The 19,456-nt window shown below is 38.9% G+C and overlaps 1 protein-coding gene and 1 non-coding gene across 2 annotated transcripts in view; one reads left to right on the top strand and one right to left on the bottom strand.

Moving 5' to 3' along the window:
- The window catches only part of VIRMA (vir like m6A methyltransferase associated), a 74,224-nt gene that overhangs the window by 12,892 nt on the left and 41,876 nt on the right, over positions 1-19,456 (bottom strand). The window contains exons 11-17 of the mRNA XM_049781903.1: positions 15,383-15,465; positions 12,969-13,062; positions 12,328-12,872; positions 11,586-11,821; positions 10,230-10,482; positions 7,960-8,177; positions 2,412-2,544 (exon numbers count right to left, since the gene is read on the bottom strand). Of these exons, the coding sequence (XP_049637860.1) occupies positions 2,412-2,544; positions 7,960-8,177; positions 10,230-10,482; positions 11,586-11,821; positions 12,328-12,872; positions 12,969-13,062; positions 15,383-15,465 (1,562 nt within the window). The remainder of the gene's footprint in view (positions 1-2,411; positions 2,545-7,959; positions 8,178-10,229; positions 10,483-11,585; positions 11,822-12,327; positions 12,873-12,968; positions 13,063-15,382; positions 15,466-19,456) is intronic.
- On the top strand, positions 19,069-19,174 carry LOC126021700 (U6 spliceosomal RNA). The gene has a single exon (XR_007500190.1). It is a non-coding gene; the product is annotated as a U6 spliceosomal RNA (small nuclear RNA).

Genomic DNA, 19,456 nt, shown 5'->3' with positions numbered 1-19,456 from the left:
TTGAATGTGGCTGGGTTTGATCCAAAGATCAAACAATTACAAACTATTAAAAAAATTGACTTTTCTCATTCCTAGTTATTTATGTCTCTTTTACTAAATTAATTTACTATTAGCTGAACATTACAATGATATTTTATATTTTGGTATTGGGGCCACATTCAGCTTTGCTTAGGGGTTACTTCTGGCTTTGTGCTCAGAAGTTACTCCAGGCAGATTCAGGGGACCATACGGGATGCCGTTGTTCCAATCCAGGTAGATCACATTCAAGGCAAAAACCCTACCTACTGTGCTATTGCTCTGGCCCCTAATTATTCTTTTTTTTTTTGGGGGGGGGGGGTCACACTTAATGGCACTCAGGGATCAGTGCTTAGCCACTCTATGGTACAGGGGATTAAACCTGGGACTCTTGCAAAGAAAGCTGTGCTCCAGCCCACAGAGCTGTTGATCTGGCTAAATTATTATTTTATGTTAAAAATAAAACAAATAAAAACGAAGTGGAGGCCGGAGTGATAGCACAGTGGTAGGGCTTTTGTCTTCCATGTAACTGATCCAGGACGGATCCCCGGCATCCCATATGGTCCCCCAAGCCAGGAGCAATTTCTGAGCGCATAGCCAATATAACCCCCTGAGCGTCACACACTGTGATCCAAAAACAAAACAAAACAAAACAAAAGTGCAACAATTAGTTTAGAAAATAAGGGTGAGAGAACTACTTATGTCCTAACAAAACCTATACATGGAAGGATTTCTTTTGAAAAATTCCCCCCTGGGCCGGCGAGGTGGCGCTAGAGGTAAGGTGTCTGCCTTGCAAGCGCTAGCCAAGGATCAGGACCGCGGTTCGATCCCCTGGCATCCCATATAGTCCCCCCAAGTCAGGGGCAATTTCTGAGCGCTTAGCCAGGAGTAACCCCTGAGCATCAAACGGGTGTGGCCCAAAAAAACAAAAAAAAAACCAGAAAAACAAAAAACAAAAAACAAAAAATCATTGTAGGTTTTGGGCCCGGAGAGATAGCACAGCAGCATTTGCCTTGCAAGCAGCCGATCCAGGACCAAAGGTGGTTGTTGAAATCCCAGTGTCCCATAGGGTCTCTCGTGCCTGCCAGGAGCTATTTCTGAGCAGTCAGCCAGAAGTAACCCGAGCACCGCCAGGTGTGGCCCAAAAACCCAAAAAAAAAAAAAATTTTTCCTCTTAAACAGATGTTTTTCACAGCTTTTTAAAATAACTGTCAATACCAAAAGAAACTAAGATTGTTCTTCAATAGGTCCATGAATAAGTAAATGTAATGATAATAAATTACAATAAATATCTGCAGAATAAAAAATTATTCAGCCCCTAAAAGCAATGAGCTCTAAAGCCAAAATCAGATATGGAAGACTTCCTACATACTTGGGAATATATTTTATGGGAACAATAATTATGAGAACAATAAACTACCAGTGTTTGTCTGTCAGGAATTAGGGGGAAACACAATGAATAAATGAGCACAAAAGAGTTAGAATCTGAGGCTGGAGTGGAGCGCGGAGTGATAAGGCATCTGCCTCGCTGGCACTAGCCTAGGATGGACTGCAGTTCGATCCCCCAGCATCCCATGTGGTTCCCCAAGCCAGGAGTGATTTCTGAGCACATAGCCAGGAGTAAACCCTGAGCGTCATTGGGTGTGGCCCAAAAAACAAAAACAAAACAAAAAAAAGGAGTTAAAATATATAGAGAGCACTATCTTGGTGGATTGCCCAATATCCAAAGTATGATCAAGAAAAATGTGAGAAACCTAGTGTAAACTAAGAACTCTGATATGAACTATGATAATGTATCTATATCTATATGTATACAATATCCAAGCCCCAAAGTAGAGCTCATTTGGTAGTATTTTATCTGTTTAAGTGTCTGCCACAAAATACTTACAAATTACTGAACTCTAATAAAGAAGAGATTAATAAAGTCTACTGTTTTGGTGGAGTGGGTCAGTTTGGGTCACAACTAACTGTACTCAGGGATCTGAGTGCTGTACGTGGTGCCAGTGGTCAAATGCAGGTGAACAGCAACAAGGCAAGCACCCCATGCACCGTACTGTCTCTCAAGACAACTGATAACCTTAAACATCTACTTAAGGGGAAGCAGAGAGAGTGCATTGCACAAGACACTTGCCAACCCCAGAGTCAACCAGAGTTTGGTCCCTGGCATCCCATGTGGTCCCCTAAGCCCTACCTGAGGATATAATCAGAAGGAAGCCCAGAACACTGCCAGAATGGCTCGAAAACCAAACAACCCTAACAAGCCAAATGTAAGTATTTATAGTAGGGTACGGTAACGGAAAAAAAAATTTTTTTTCTGTTTCAAAAAACACTATGTCAAGACTTAAAATCTGAGTGTTCATAATAACAAGAAACGCCAATTACATATACACACTTACCATTGTGTCAGAGTTAAGAATCTGTCGCATAAATTCCAAAAACGAGGAGGCAAGTTCACCAGTATCTTTACTAAATGTGCTGATCACTCGTTTCAGTAAACTATGCAAAGCACTACTGTTTTTCCTTAAAGAACTGTAAATAAAGATTAATAAAAATTATCTCAAAGCCTGAATATATAATGCCAGTCTAAGATATGTATAATCTCAGTACAAACAAAATAAAATATGCTACTTCATTTAAAGATTGTAAAACAGTTTTTTGGTGTGTTTGCTTATACAAAGCCAGATAACCACATACAATCTACTTTTATACTTAATGAAACCAATCTACTTTTATACTTAATGAAACCAAACAGTTTCTATAAATTGTCTAAAGGTTTTTGGCAGTGCTGAAGATCAAAACGTTCTTGTGCATTCAAGGTATGCAGTTGACCACCAAGTCACAACCGCAGCCTTAACCTTAAAACTGTAAAAGAAAAAACCTCTCCTGGTGCTGGAACATAACATACCTGAAACTCATGAGTAACTTTGTAAATCAGACTGCCAAAAAGAAATTTTAAAAGGCAAAAATAAAAAGAAAAAAGAAAAAAAAATCTCTTCTAATGGCCCAATAATTAAGGTATGAAAACAGGTACAAAGTGTTGGAAAGAAAAGCAAGTTCAGAGATCAGGGCAGATGCTGTGTGTGTGCCGTGGGACCCTGGCTCAATCCACGGCCAAGCATCTCGAAAGGTCCCTAGAGCCCCCAACAACTCAGGACCCAAGCAACACCGCTTTCTCATGACTGACATTCAAGCCTGTGTGTGGGCAAGAATGACAGGGAGGGGCTTGAACGACCGATAGTACAGCATGGCCAGCATTTGCCTTGCATGCTGCTCACTTAGGTTCCATGCCGGCATTGCAAGGAGTGATTCCTGAGTGCAGGGCCAGGAGTAAGCCCTAAATGCTTCAGGATATGGCCTCAAAACAAAACAAAAGAATGACTAAGAGTGTGTTCCCAATGTTTCATGGGGTGGGGGGACATAGCAAAAGAAATCTGCAAGTTCCCTATTTTCAAATTTCAAGCTGAACATTTCTCTAACACAGTGAGGCTAATACCTGCAGTATAAATCAAGGAAATAGAGCAGGGGTTGAAATGTTGTATCTGTTTTGTTATCGTTCCTTGTTATCATTCTTGGCAGGGTTCTGGGGATCATATGTTGTACTAGGAATTGAACTGAAATGTCAGTATGTAAGGCATGCATCTTACCCACTGTACTCTACCAAACTATTCTGCAAAGTCTGATGATAAAAACTTCGGTTCTGCGAACCACAGCAGGCTCAATCACAACTACTAACTGCTATAGTGAGAAAGCAGTCACAGAAAACAGATCAATGCTGACTATGTTCCAATAAAGCTTTATTTACAGAAGCCTGAACAGTAACTCATCGGTCGAGAGCACAAGCTTTGTAGATGGAAGGGCCTGGGTTTGATCCCCAGCACTGTATGGTTCCCCAAGTACACTGGAAGCAATCTCCAATCACTGAAAAAAGAAAACCAAGCACACTTTAAAAGTGCCAATTTCTGGGGCTGGCGAGGTGGCGCTAGAGGTAAGGTGTCTGCCTTGCATGCGCTAGCCAAGGAAGGACCACGGTTTGATCCCCCAGCGTCCCATATGGTCCCCCCAAGCCAGGGGCAATTTCTGAGCGCTTAGCCAGAAGTAACCTCTGAGTATCAAACGGGTGTGGCCCCCCCCCAAAAAAGTGCCAATTTCTTTACAAAACTCAGTTGTGGGTTAGCCTGATGTCCAAGGCTTGCCAGTCCTTAACTGTGGTATTCTGTTACTCAGCTGAACAAAGGCTGCCTTTAAAGGAATACCAAACAAACATGTTAGGGAGACGGAACTGCTCAGGGTGACACTGTGGTGAGAAACACAGAACTCTGCATTTAACAATTTTATGCCATAACATGAATTTTACTTCGTGTAAAATTTTCCAAAACCCAGCAACTTGAGGGGAAAACAGAATGGAGACTATTATGATGGATGAATTTACCTACATTCAAAAGAATCACATTACCAAAATGATATTAATATATGATCTAAAAGTTTTTTGACAAGATATAAAAATATCAAAGAAACAGAAATTCTTCCAGATAGTTTCAATGAGGTCCATTTTACATCTAAGGATACCCATGATATTCTTCAAAGAAGTGGGTCAAACACTCCTGAAACTCATTTGGAACAAAAACACCCACGAATATCTAAAGAAACCCTTAGGAAAACGAAGATGGGAAACATCACTTTCCCCAACTTTAAATTGCACTACAAAGCAATAGTCATTAAAACAGCATGGTATTGTAATAAAGACAGAACCTCAATGGAATAGACTTGAGTATTTAGAGTATTTAGAGTATTTGAGTATTTAGAGAATGCTCCCCAGTCATACAATCAATTAATCTTTGATAAAGGGGCAAGAAACGCAAAATGGAATAAGGAAAGCATCTTCAACAAGTGATGTTGGGGGGCTGGAGAGATAGCATGGAGGTAAAGCGTTTGCCTTTCATGCAAGAGGTCATCGGTTCGAATCCCAGCGTCCCATATGGTCCCCTGTGCCTGCCAGGAGCAATTTCTGAGCATGGAGCCAGGAGTAACCCCTGAGCACTGCCGGGTGTGACCCAAAAACCACAAAAAAAAAAACAAAAAAAAAAAAAAAACAAGTGATGTTGGGATAACTGGTCAGCCATATGAAAAAAAGAGAACTCGGACCTCTATCAAACACCATGCACAAAGGTCAAATCCAAATGGATTAAAAATCTTGATATCAGACCCAAACCATAAGGTATTTATATAGAAAAACATGTAAGTAAAACATACCATGACATTGAGACTCATAAAGCAACATCACTGTCAAAGCATCTGCACCTTGAAGGAAATAGTGACTAGGATACAAAGGCCACCTACAGAATGGGAGTAATTATTCAGCCAATACCATTCAGATAAGGAGCCAATCAATATCTCAGCTATACAAGGTACTGGTAGAATTTAGTAAGAAAATATCTAATCCCATTAAAAAATGAGGAAAAGAAATGAACACGTTGTCAAAAAAGAAATTCAAATGATCAAAAGACACATGAAAAAAATGTTCCATATCACTAATCATCAGGGAGATGCAAATCCAAACAACAAGGAGGTACTATCTCAAGTCATGAAAACTGACACACATAACAAAGAATAAGAACTGTGAGTGTTGGGGGGATATGGGGAAAAAGGAACTCTCATTCACTGCTGGTGGGAATGCCTTCTAGTTTAGCCTTTATGGAAAACAATATGGAGATTCCTCAAAAAACTGGTCATTGATCCATCTACACAACTCAAAAGAACACAAAAACACAATACGAAAATGCCTTTTGCATGCCTGTATTCATTGCAGTACTATTCACAATGGCCAGAATCTGGAAACAACCTAGATGCCCAACAACAGATGAGTGCCTGAAGAAGCTGTGATATATATATATACAATAGAATATTATGCAGCCGTCAGGAAAAATGAAGTCATGAAATTTTCCTATACATGGATGGACATGGAAACTATTATGGTGAGTGAAATAAGTCAGAGACACACACAGAATACTGTTCTGTGGGATTTGATAAAAATAAAAGATACTATTGTAATAACACACAGGGACAACAGAGATGAGGGCTGGAAGGACTGGCCCACAATATGATGCTCATTTACATAAAGAGTGGAGAGTTTAGTTAGAGAAATAACTACACTAACAATCATGGCAATGGTAGTGAGTGAGAGAATAGAATGCCTGTCTCAAATATAGGCAGGGGGGGTGGGAAAAGAGGGAGTTGGGGGGCATTGGTGGTGGGAATATTACACTGATGAAGGGGGGAGGTGTTCTTTTTTATAACTGAAACCCAGCTACAAGCATGTTTGTAATAAATATAATTTTAAAAAAATGAATGAGGGGGACCAGAGCAATAGTACAGGCAAGGGTCTTAGCCTTGCAACATAACCACCTTGAGTTCAATGTCCAGCATCCCATGTGGTCCACCATGGCCTGCCAGGAGTGAATCCTGGGTGAAAAGCTACAAATAACCCCTGAGCACCACCAGATATGGTCCCAAAACAAACTGTCCCCCCCAAAAGACAGAATTAAAGAATCCTACTAGAACACCATGGTAATAATGGCTACATGCAATTATTCACTAATGGATACTAAAATTAGTGGACAAAAATGTTTCTTTGGCGGTACACCCAATGGTGCTGAGGCTACTCCTAAAGCTACTAGGGTAGAAGGATGCTGCTCTCTAGTGCCTGGTGGATCACAAGGAGCTGGGGAACTGAACCTGAGTCTCCTGCAGGCAAAATATAGGCTCAGCCCTTTAAGTTTCTAGATAAAGTTTTTAAGTCCCAAATATTCAAAAACACTCAGTAATTAAAAATTGAAAATTAGCAAGTGTGTAATGTAGAACCCTGGCAGAGAGCACCTCAATCAAATGATAAAGGTTAGTATCAGTAATATATAATCTATTTATGAGGATTATAATTTCTGTCTGTGAGAGTTGATAACCCAACTAGAAAAAGACTGCTTCAAGGTTGGGTTTTTGTTTTTGTTTTTTTTTTTTGGCTTTCTTATATAGGTAATATATATAAAACTAGTTACAAAGCAGTGGATTAAGACTTTTTTTTTTTTAACTCATATGGACTGGTACTGACATATCCAAGCAGTAGGGAAAAAAGACTTTTGGGAAATAAAATGTCATGTGTTAAGTATGAGGGTAGAGAGGTAGAGAGGAGAAAAAAAAGTTGGCATACAAGGTAGGTACTGAGCACTAGAGAAAATGCAGGAGAGGAGACAGGTTATCAGGAGAAGACAGAGAAGGTAGGAGCCACATCAAACGATAGTATCTAGAAAACAAATGTATCAGAAATAATATATTTCTTACATGTCACAAATGTTTGTTTTCTTATGCTTTTAATTTCATAAACATGAAATGAATGTAATACCTAATACCTTCCTAATAAAGAGATAATAGGGAGGACAGAAATAACACTTAAAAGTTGAACTTACTTAAATACTCCTCAGATAAAAATAAAATCAGCACTTTAGCTTTAAGATTAATAATACATATTGCTTTTAACGAAAGACAACAAGACAAATTATCTTAAAGCATGAACTAAAATCCCTGAAACAATACCATTTCCTTCTTAAATAATTCAAAATTCTAGACTGGGTAAACAGTACAGGGTTAAAGTACACATGTAGCTGGCCCTACTTGTATCCCCAGTACTGCAAACAGTCTCCCAAGCACTAGAAGTGGCTGAGCAGAGTCAGGAGTAGTCTCTAGAGGACTACCAGGATGACCTGGTAGTAAAAAAATCCATAATGTAAAATTCCTACATTAGTCCTTCTAATCTACATTGCAAATCAACATACTTCATTACTAGTACTAACAAAAAATGTTTTTCTATACATGTGTAAAAGAAAGTGTTCTCTTCGATACTCCATAGCAAATATGTACCAAATGAGGGTTGACGGTTATAGTGTAACATATTACCTCTTTAAATGGAATAATCCGTAATCATGCTCTGCAAGAAACATCATAGTTCTGACACATGTCAGCAAACAGTTGTAACTGCTCTCGGAATTAGCTAGCATGGTCAACAGACAGTCACAAATTGAGGCCATCAATTCTTTGTTTGGGAGAGAATTGGAGAGTTGTTCCAGGTCAGAAAGAGAACTCTCAGAGGAATTCGGCAAAATAAGTGCAATGTCCTGTGAGAAAAGAGTAAGAAAAATATATTTTTTAATAATTATCACCATCACTTTAGATTTGTATTTCAGACAAAACTAGTGATTATTTCATTAAATATTGTTAACATCATCATCCCATCACAGATAGATTCAAATACATTAAGAAGAAAGAAACCAGGACTGAAAAGATGCTCTAAGGGCTGAGATCATCATGCTTCGAACGTGGGGGGCTTGGGTTGAATTCCTGGTCCAGCATGGTTGCCCTGAGCAATTATTAGGTGTGAAGGTGCTAATAAACCACTCGCCCCAGCCAAAAACACCCATATTAGTATTATTTTGTCCTCCCCCTTTATAATAGGAGGTTCACAACAAAAGAAATAAACACAAATTTCACTTTGCAATAATTTCACATTGAAGTAATCAAACTTTTCATTTAAAAAAATGAAGCCTGGTAGTTTTTCTACTGTTTTTGAGTGACTTTTGTTGTTTTTGTTTTGAGGCCACACCCAATAGCACTCAGGGAATATTCTGGCTCAGAAATTACGCCTGGCTGGGGGAACCATATGGGATGCTGGATGCTAGAGATCAAATCCAGGTTAACTACACACAAAGCAAACACCTTACCTGCTGTGCTATCTCTTTGGCCCAAAGCCAGGTATAAATTTAGAGAAATATGAGGGGACAAAGATATATGTTCAAGAGAGAATCCAAGATTAATATATTGCCTTAGATATGATTTGCACCTACAAATGGTTAATTGACATGTACATCTTAAGATATTTTTATATCATCACTGTTGTTTATTTAAAGATTTTTAAGTTTATAATAAAACATTTGGAAAATAAACTAGTTAAAATATTCATTTGGAATTTAAAACACCATAAAAAAAAAGAATGGGTGGAGCAAACATTAAAACACAATCTTCAAAGATGTGTGGAAAAACCCCAAGCATTGTTGAAAGGTCTGGAATAAATGTCTTGACATTTATTAGGGGAAGTATTATTAGGGGAAATAAAAAACAACACAATCTTCAAACCAAATACTTTTTTTCTTTTTCCTTCAGTTTTGGGGCCACACCCAATGATGCTCTGGAGTTACTCCTGACTCTGCACTCAGGAATCACTCATGGCAGTGCTCAGGGCACCATATGGGATGCCGGGGATGGAACCAGGATCAGCAGCATGCAAGGCAAGTGTCTTATTACTGGACTATCTCTCCAGTCCCAGACCAAATACTCTTTAGATTCTTTTATTATCTTTTCTGGGGGCAAGACCCAGAGATGCTCAGGGTTACTAATGAGTCTGCACTCAAAAATCACTCCTGGCCAGCACGGGGACCATACAGGATCCCAGGTATTGAACCTGGGTCTGCTGCCTGCAAGGCAAATGTCCTTCTTACTATACTATTGCTCTGGGCCCTTTTCTTCAGTTTTTTTTTTTTGACTATTTTTCAAGTTTCCCAACGCTAAACAAGTTTATTTAATAAGAACAAAATTCCCGGGCCCGGAGAGATAGCACAGCGGCGTTTGCCTTGCAAGCAGCCGATCCAGGACCAAAGGTGGTTGGTTCAAATCCCGGTGTCCCATATGGTCCCCCGTGCCTGCCAGGAGCTATTTCTGAGCAGACAGCCAGGAGAAACCTCTGAGCACCGCCGGGTGTGGCCCAAAAACCAAAAAAAAAAAAAAAAAAAAAAGAACAAAATTCCCAATATTTTTTAAAAAAGAAAACAGACTTTTTAACACACTGAAAACCAATTTCAACTAGGCTTAAAATGTAAAACATTCGTCAAGATGAAGGCAAGAATGATAATTATATCCTGAGGCAGGTAGGATGCTCTAATGTTTTTCCCCATGCTCATAAAACTTGATGTGGATTACAGAGATAATACAAAGCAAAGGAACATTCACAGGAAGATTTATTTTTGGGGTACTAGGGTTTTAATATGGCTTGGCTACATGCAAGGCAAGAGTCCTACCCACTATATATATATATCTCTTTTCCACTCACAGGAAGATTTCTACCAAGAAAAGCTTTGGATAACATGCACAAAAATTTACTGAGGAACTGTAAATACCTGATCACAGAGAGACTGCAAAATGGATGTGATATATTCAACACACTGCTGGTGAGTGACACTGTCTCCAGGAGATCGAACCAACATTAGAAGATCCTGGAATATATCTCCATATCTCTCGTCACCTTTAATAGTTCCATTAATTAGATGCAAAATAGCTAATTTACATGCTTTGTGTGAAGCCAGAGCATCAAGAAGAGCAAGCAACCTGGTAGTTTGGCTGGTATACTGTTTTTCTTTATCTTCTGAAGTGCTGAAATGAAACCAATAAGCTTAGTAAACAAAATTCTTGATGTTAAAAGCATTTAATAATTAATTTCTAACATATCAACTTATACAAGTAAATTCTGTAAAGAATTTCACTTCTCATTCTTTGTATATGACAACTTCTCTTCAGTTTTATAATTACTATTCAGGTTTATAATAAATGTATTTTACAGAGTCAGAGTACTTTGTTCTTCAAATACCCAAAATCTAGCCCTTTAGGGTATCCTGCTCATGAAATAATATCTGGCTAATTAAAAATAAACCCATAAAGGTTTAAGAAAAATAAAAGACAGTACGATAATAATACCAAGACAACAGAAATGAGGGCTGGAAGTACCAGCCCACATAAGAAGTTAACACAGGGGCCCGGAGAGATAGCACAGCGGCGTTTGCCTTGCAAGCAGCCGATCCAGGACCAAAGGTGGTTGGTTTGAATCCCGGTGTCCCATATGGTCCCCCGTGCCTGCCAGGAGCTATTTCTGAGCAGACAGCCAGGAGTAACTCCTGAGCAACGCTGGGTGTGGCCCAAAAACCCAAAAAAAAAAAACAAACAGACAAAAAAGAAGTTAACACAGAGAATGGTGAATGCAGTTAGAGAAATAACTGCACTGACAACTATCATGACAATGATAATGAGTAAGAGAAGTAGAATGCCTGTCTCAAATACAGGCAGGGGGTGGGGGAGAAGGGAGAAGGGGACATTTTGGTGGCAGAAAGGTTACACTGGTGAAGAGGGTATATTTTTTAATGACTGAAACCTAGCTACAAACATGTTTGTAATCATGGTGCTTAAATGAAGATATTATAAAAATAGTGATCCATAAAGGGGCTAGGGAGGGAGCTCTATAGGTTAGTGTGCATTCTTGTGTTTGCTTTGTGGCATTGCATGGCCTCCTGAGCACCTCTGTGTGTGACCCAGTGGCCTCCAGAAGTGTTAGAAGAAAAACAAAAACAATCATATATATGTATATAATTTATATGTACATAGTAAGTCTGAATATCCTGAACTGTGGTTATAAAACTGAAGTAAAAAATGTATCTCTCCAAAGACAACCTGAGAAAAGACATTGTAATATAAAGTGAAAATACCTTTGTAAATCTTCTACAATCAAATCCAACACAGTTCTCATAATCAGAAGTGCAGTTGGTGAGGCAAGGTCACATAATTGAACACAAATACGCCGCAACATATGCTGAATGGGCTGGCAGGTGGTGCCAGAGAAAGAGCGAACTATTTCTTGGAGCAACTTTGCTTGAACATGAAGGTGCATGCTCCACAATTTTCGGGTGTTGAGTGCAACTGATATATCGTGTGGCTCAATTACCTGTTAAAAAAGTATAATGTGTGTGTACGTAGATTTTTCTCTAATATTTATAGTCACAAAATTTATTCAGGAAGACAGTTATGGAAAGGACATCTTTACCACACTCTTAAAAGCATTTAATTTTCTATAATACAATTAAACATGTTTGAATTCAATGCAGCTAGAAAAATCTTATTGCTCCCATTTTAGCAGGCAGCAGAGCAGTCCATGGCGAAGCAGCCTAATAGATGGCAAATTCTACTACATGGAAAGAGAAAAAGATTTAAATTTCACAGAGATACAATGATAAACATAACAGCATAAAAATTCACATGAACAAAAATTTATTGTAAATGGTAACCCCTTATTTCCTTGTTTCAGTTTATCTCACCCTCATCCAATCATCTTGTTTTTTTAGGAGATGGGGGATGAGTGCTTTTTTTTTATTTATTTAAAAAAAAAATCACTGGCTTTTAAAATCTTTTAGGGCAGTCATTTATAAGATGCATGTTATACAGAAGTGATACCTGAGTTGTTTGCATGGGCAATGGTAGAGGCAGCAGCTCTGAAAGAAGTATGAGTCCCGAAAAAAATCCTTCAGGAACCTTGAGGATTGAAGAAAGAACTTCCTTCAACATTAAGGACCAAGTATTATTGGCCAGAGTTTCTTCCGAGATGGTGAGTTTCTCATTAACTCCCTGCGTGAAAGTCAGTAAAATATCAATGATATCATTCTGAATTTTCTGCTCATCACTGTCCAAACGACCTGAGAGAGGGATAGAGCACAGGAGCATGTGTAATGTCACAAGTGCTGAGGGAACACGCATGTCCTTGAACTCAAAGGATCCACCTCTCAAGAGTTCCGTTAACATGGTTTTAAGAAGAGTGAGGGTGCAGCGGGCCATAGAAATGGTAGTGACTCTGTGAAGGGTTGTACCCATGTTGACATGGAGCCTCCACGGCTGGGTCAGAATAGTGTTCAATTTTTGCAGAACCCGAATGAAGGTGTCCATTCCTTCAGCAGAAAAAAGCTGAATAACAGCCAGATTCCATTTCAGATCCTTCTGTTGACCTTCATGCAGAACAAGGTGGAAAAAAGAGTTCTTAAGATTTCCGAATATTTTATTTAACGATAATACAGGTTTTTAAAGAGCAGTGCTTGTTTTACCTTCGACTGGCGGCGGTGGGCATGCCACGTTACAGAGAACACGCAGGGCAGTGGTAAGGCCAACTCCCTCTGGGGTCATCAAGTTATCTATATTCTTTAGAAATAAACAGGATGTTAACTGCCTGGCTTCCTGTTAGCTCAGCTGATGATGCATCACTTAAAAATATGAATTTCAACCTGCCTCTAAGAAACCCTTTTTCTAGGGATCCTCAAAGGGGAGTTATGTGATTCCATTTCAGAGGGTTGGAGGGATAGTACAGTGGGTAGGGCACTTGTCTGGCACACAGAAAAATAGAAGAAAAAAAATCCCGGGCATGCCATATGGTCCCCCAAGTCCCACCAGGAGTGATTCCATAGCACAGTCAGGAGTAAGCCCTGAGCATCAATGGTTGTGGTCCAAAATCAAAAAAAAAAAAAAAAAAAAGAAAAGAAAAAAAAGAAAGACCAAAAAAAGAAAAGAATTTCAAGTAGTGCCCTATTAGGACTGTTTCTTTACTTTGCTTTTATAATGAAAATATTGACTATAAGAAAGTAACATAAAATGCATGAGGTGGTCTGTTTCAAAAAATTTTCAAAGTTCCTTTCCCTAGACTCCTTCCATACATCCTCTGAACCCTGGATATTAAACCTTGTCCAACACTAAGTAACACTAACGCATACTGTTATGTTAGTTTGGGGTTTTCTGTTTTATTTAAAGGCCACACCTGCTAGTGATCAGTTCGGGCTTAATTCTGGCTCTATGCTGAGGGATCACTAGCAGTGGTGTGCAGGAGACCATCTGTATTAACTAGGGATTGAATAAGGGTCAGCCATATGTAGGCAAATGCTTGTGGAACTCTCTCTTCTGGCCCACTATTTAGTTAAAAAAAAAAAAACGAAGGTGATAAAACATTCAACTTCAAAGAATTAGTGGAAAAAACAAAACAAAAAAAAGTTCACTGATTCCCACCATACCTTTTCTTCTAATTTCCTTCTGGTTGCCTTTCATTAATTCACAAATTATGTAACATAACGTTATGAAACAGCTTTTAGTCTCATCTTGAAATAAGATTTACTTTCATAATAATGATAACAAATGGAAAAAAGAATTACAAAAAAACAAAATCAACTCTTACTTACAGTACTAATTTATTTTAAAAAATATATTATTGCTTAAATAGTTCTACACAAACCATTTGATATTTATTAGATTCTTTAAATGGATAGGAATATATATCCATGCTCAAATATCCTGAACACAGGACAACAGACATATAAAGATTATTATACTTTTGCAAAAATGGGGGACTTGAAAATAATAAAAATGTCTAAATAATATGAGACACAGAATTACAAAGAAGAGTATGGCACCATAAGGAGGCAAAAATACTCTTAGAAGAAATGGAGTAAAAGGGAAAGGCAAGAATAAAAAATTTACTGAAAAAAATCTGAAGCAGCTTAGGCCAGTGGTTTCTGTTTATTCACACTTGACTGGTACTGGCCCATGAACTGGCTGATGATGAAAAAAAAAAAATCACTGGATTAGGTAATATGCATACAATAATATATTTCAGTTCTAAGACCAAATATGCACATCGGTTGAAGAGTAGATAAGTTAGGATGATTCTGGTCCTCTTTCTCAAAACTACTTTTGCATCTCTGAGCATGTTAGCCATTCTTCCATGCTAATGCCATAATCCATCAACTAAGTTAAAAAATATTCTATGGCACACATGTTGCCTGACCACTTGACACCACATTTCCCTTCTTAAAATGTGGACTTCTCTACTTTCATTCTAGGCTTTGTACTAGGGCTCTCTCTGACTTTGGGGAAGCCCAAGGTCTCTCTTGAATGAGTTATTCATTGCTCTCTTTCTTATACTCTCCCACCCCTTCCTCAGTCCCTCCAAATAAACTGTTTTTACTTTTTAAAAAAAAAGTCTTTTACAAATTACTTGAGTTTTATTATTTTCTCAAATTTTAAAATTATCTAAATTTCATTCCTGGGCATTATTTCAAAAATGTTATGAGTTTCTATTCTTATTATTTTAATTTCATATTTAGTGATCAGAAATAAAAAAAAAACAGAATTAATAATCTGAAACTATCAATTTTCACCTAAAATTCTAGGAGAAATTCTTTGTTCATACATTAAACTTTTACTTAAACAGTTGTATTTCCCATTAAGGTATGCAATACCTTTTATCAATTTCATCCCAATGGTGGTTTACATTATTCTAATTTGAAAAATAAAATTAAACATTATCCAAACCAGGTAGCGTCAAGTCCATGGGGTACACCATCACATCATCCACATCCATAACCCATCTAATTACACAAATCAAGCATACTCAATGATTATGCCATCTATAAAAGTGACTAAATGAGGTATTAATATAAAAAATTGTATATTCAAAGACATCTTTACATCTTACCTGTTTAACATATTCAATAAGGTTTTGGATGCAGTTTATTTCAAATCTAACATTTTTCAGAGGTTCAAGCCACTTGCCAAGTTCTTGAAGAAAAGAATTTACAGTATCTTAAAATAAATCTTTTAAACAAAGAAAATAAAGACATCTTTTCCACAGAAGAAAGCATCAGCTCCATATTTATTCAATAATATATATTCCCTACAGATATAACCTTATGTTTAAATCTTCAATTTTTTTGGGGGGGGGTTACACCCGGCAGCGCTCAGGGGTTACTCCTGGCTCTATGCTCAGAAATCACCCCGGCAGGCACGGGGGACCCTATGGGGTGCCAGGATTCTAACTACCATCCTTCTGAATGGAAGGCAAACACCTTACCTCCATGCTATCTCGCTGGCCCCTAAATCTTCAAATTTTAAAAGAAATGTAGAGCTGGAGAAACAGTAAAGCAGGTTAATATACTTGCCTTGCATGCTGTCACCCTCGTTCAATCCCTGGCATCACAGACAGTACCTAAGGTTCTGTCAGGAGTACTCCCTGAACAAGGGTCCATGAGTAAATACTAAATACAATTGGGTTCGGCCCAAATCTTCAACCAGCCAAATAAATAAAAAGTAAAATGAATTCTAACTGCCTTATAACACTGTCTAAGAAATAAATACTGGGCCGGAGTGATAGTACAGCAGTAGGGCACACAGCCAACATGGGACAGACTGGGGTTTGATCCCCAGCACATCTCATATGGTCCCCAGAGTCTGCCAGGAGCAATTTCTGAGCACAGAGCCAGGAGTAACCCCTGAGCACCACCGGGTGTGGTCCAAAAACCAAGAAAAAAAAGAAAAAGATAAAAAGAATAATGATGGGGCCGGGCGGTGGCGCTGGAGGTAAGGTGCCTGCCTTGCCTGCGCTAGCCTAGGACGGACAGCGGTTCGATCCCCCGGCGTCCCATATGGTCCCCCAAGAAGCCAGGAGCAACTTCTGAGCGCATAGCCAGGAGTAACCCCTGAGCGTCACAGGGTGTGGCCCAAAAACCAAAAAAAAAAAAAAAAGAATAATGACTACTCTTAGGTATTTGGTTCTAGAAACTTAAAAATGTATGTTTCAGATAGGAACATCTAATGATGGGGGGAGGGTAATAGTTAATTTATAACATTTAATATATTTATAAAAGTACTTACAAATTATAACATTTACTCACCATGATTGTTTATTTGCTATACTCCCCCAAAGCATATAATAAACATTTTAATTTCTCTAATTACAAACTTGGAGTACTTTCCTCTTAAATTTAAAATTTTGTCAATTCCTTAAATTATCCTTATAAAATGACAGACTATTTCTTGAAGCCACACAGTCACAAAGCGATCACTATGATTCCAAAATAACAAAAAATACTGTTTATAAAACATAAATGAAATATACCGCATTCACCAAAACAATCTGAGAATTTTTGTTTTTCGGGCCACACCATTTGATGCTCAGGTGTTACGCCTGGCTAAGCGCTCAGAAATCGCCCTTGGCTTGGGGGGACCATATGGGACGCCGGGGGATCAAACCGAGGTCCTTTCTTGGCTAGCGCTTGCAAGGCAGACACCTTACCTCTAGCGCCACCTCACCGACCCTGAGAATTTTTTTTTTTAATCATCAGGAATGCTTTGTACTCAGAGGGTTGCCCATGGCAGTTGTGCCAGGGGTCTAACCTGAGCACTCAGCCCACAGAGCTATTTCCCTGGGCCCTCAAAAAAAAAAAAAAAAAAAAAAGAGGAGGGCAACACCAGAAGTGCTCAAAGATTACTCCTGGCTCTGCACCGAAAAAAATCACTCCTGGCTGGCTCAGGGAATCGTATCAGAGACCAGGGATTGAACCCAGGTCAACCACATGTAAGGCATACACCCTATCCACTGTTATCACTCTGGCCCCCAAAAAGAGTTCAGAAAAGTATTCAGATGTCAAAAAGTGATTCTCAGTTCTACAAACTTTACAGGTATGTCTACAGGAAAATTAAAATAGTGCTCATGTCTTTTTTTCAACTCTATACTCCTCCATGAGAATTAGTGTGTATCTCCAAACATTCTTCCTACATGTTTACAAAATATGCAGCTCAAAGCTAAAATATGAAGGTTAATAATAACACAAAAATCAGTTATCATCACCTAGAGTTTTAAAAAGCAAATCATTAATAACCTTTGAAAACACTACTTGCCCTCCTTTTATAAAAGCAAACTTCTATTTTTCTGATTAGGAATCACTGTTGGCAGTGCACGGGGATCCATAGGGTATGCTGGGGATTGTAGCTGAGTTAGCTGTGAGCAAAGCAAGCATTTTCCCCTCCCTATTATCTCTTTAGCCCCTGAAAAGAATCTACTTACGATATGAAAGTTGAGATAACTACCCAACTTTTATATTTTGTTAACTTTGGGGCTGAGCACTTGGCTGTGCTCAGAACTTACCTTTTACTTTGTGCAATACTATAATTCAGTATAATTCCTTGGGGGGACCACATGTAGTATCAGGGGCTGAACCTGGTCAGTTAACTCCTGTACTATCTTCAACTTTCACATTAAAATATATGATGAAGGGACTGGAGAGACACTACCAGTGGGAAGGACTTTTGCCTTGCATGAAGCCAATCTGGGTTCAATCCCTGCCATCCCATACCATCCCCTGAGCCTGTCAGGAGTGATTCCTAAGTGCAGAGTCAGGAGCAACTCCTGAAAATCACTGGGTATGACATTAAAAAAAAAAAGTATAATTAAGAGGAAGGCAGTCATGGGGCTGGAGAAAGGGTATGTGGCAAAACATACCTAGCACATGGTAGGCTCTTATTTCCATCTACAGCCCTCCATAGCTCCCAAGTACTACTAGATGCAGTCCTAGTAACACCCTGGCACCACTGGGCACTTAGGGAAGTGTAAGGAGGCAAAAGAGAGCAATTCCTGTTCAAGAGAACATGCGCTCTTCCAGGGGAAGGGGGGGCATAAAGCTACAGATTTTTATATCACACAAAACTAAATTTTAGGGATGATGGTAGTAACAGTTCAGTGGTAGTTGCAAACTTTGCAAATATGAAACCCTTATAGCTCAATCCCAGCAGCAAATCCAAACAAAGAAAAAAGGGCAGGGATGTGGCACCAGTGGTAAGACACACATTCCTTTCAAGTTCGAGGACCCAAGTTTGATAGCTGGTACTGCATGCTTTTCCCAGTAACCCCAGAAGTGACTGCTAAGCATGGATCTCAACGCAACAGCAAAAACAATACCAAAACAAAACAAACCTGAACTGGGGCAGAGCTATAGCACAGCTGATAGAGCATTTGCTTTAGAAGTTGCCAACCTGGGTTCGATCCCTGGCATCCCCAATAGTCCCCAAAGCCTGCCAAGAGTAATAATTTCTTAGGGCTGGAGCAGTGGCACAGTAGTAGAGGCTAACCTAGGACAAACCAAGGTACAATCCCCCAGTGTCCTATATGCCCCCCACCTCAAGCCAAGATCGATTTCTGAGCACATAGCCAGGAGTAACCCAAGAGCCACCAGGCGTAGCCCAAAACAAAAACAAACAAAAACTAAACTAAGTTTGTCTTTAAACCATTTCTTCCATGTTGATTTACAAACTGCAACAACCACAAATTTCCATGAATTCCCAGAAAAATGTGCTTTCCACAAATTCCTTTAAAATACTTTAAAAATAGTGCTCGCTTCGGCAGCACATATACTAAAAAATTGGAACGATACAGAGATTAGCATGGCCCCTGCGCAAGGATGACATGCAAATTCATGAAGCGTTCCATATAAAAAAAAAAATACTTTAAAAATAGGGGTCAGAGAGATAGCAAAACATAGGGCATTTGCCTTGCATGCATGATTTGAACAGATAGTGATTCCAATCTCTCAATCCCATATGACCTCCCATGACTACCAGGAGCAAGTTCTGAGCACAGTCCCAAAAACCAAAAAATAAAATATTTTAAAAATAAAAGCTAAGCTAAGTACAAAAGCTAAGTCATATGGCTAGAGTCTAGATCAAAGCCAGCAGTGTATATGGTTCTCTGAAAACTAAGCCAGTAGTGGCCTAACTC

This window comes from Suncus etruscus, chromosome 10, assembly GCF_024139225.1.
Source record: "Suncus etruscus isolate mSunEtr1 chromosome 10, mSunEtr1.pri.cur, whole genome shotgun sequence".
Classification (NCBI taxonomy): domain Eukaryota; kingdom Metazoa; phylum Chordata; class Mammalia; order Eulipotyphla; family Soricidae; genus Suncus; species Suncus etruscus.
This window is presented reverse-complemented; position numbering and strand designations above follow the sequence as displayed.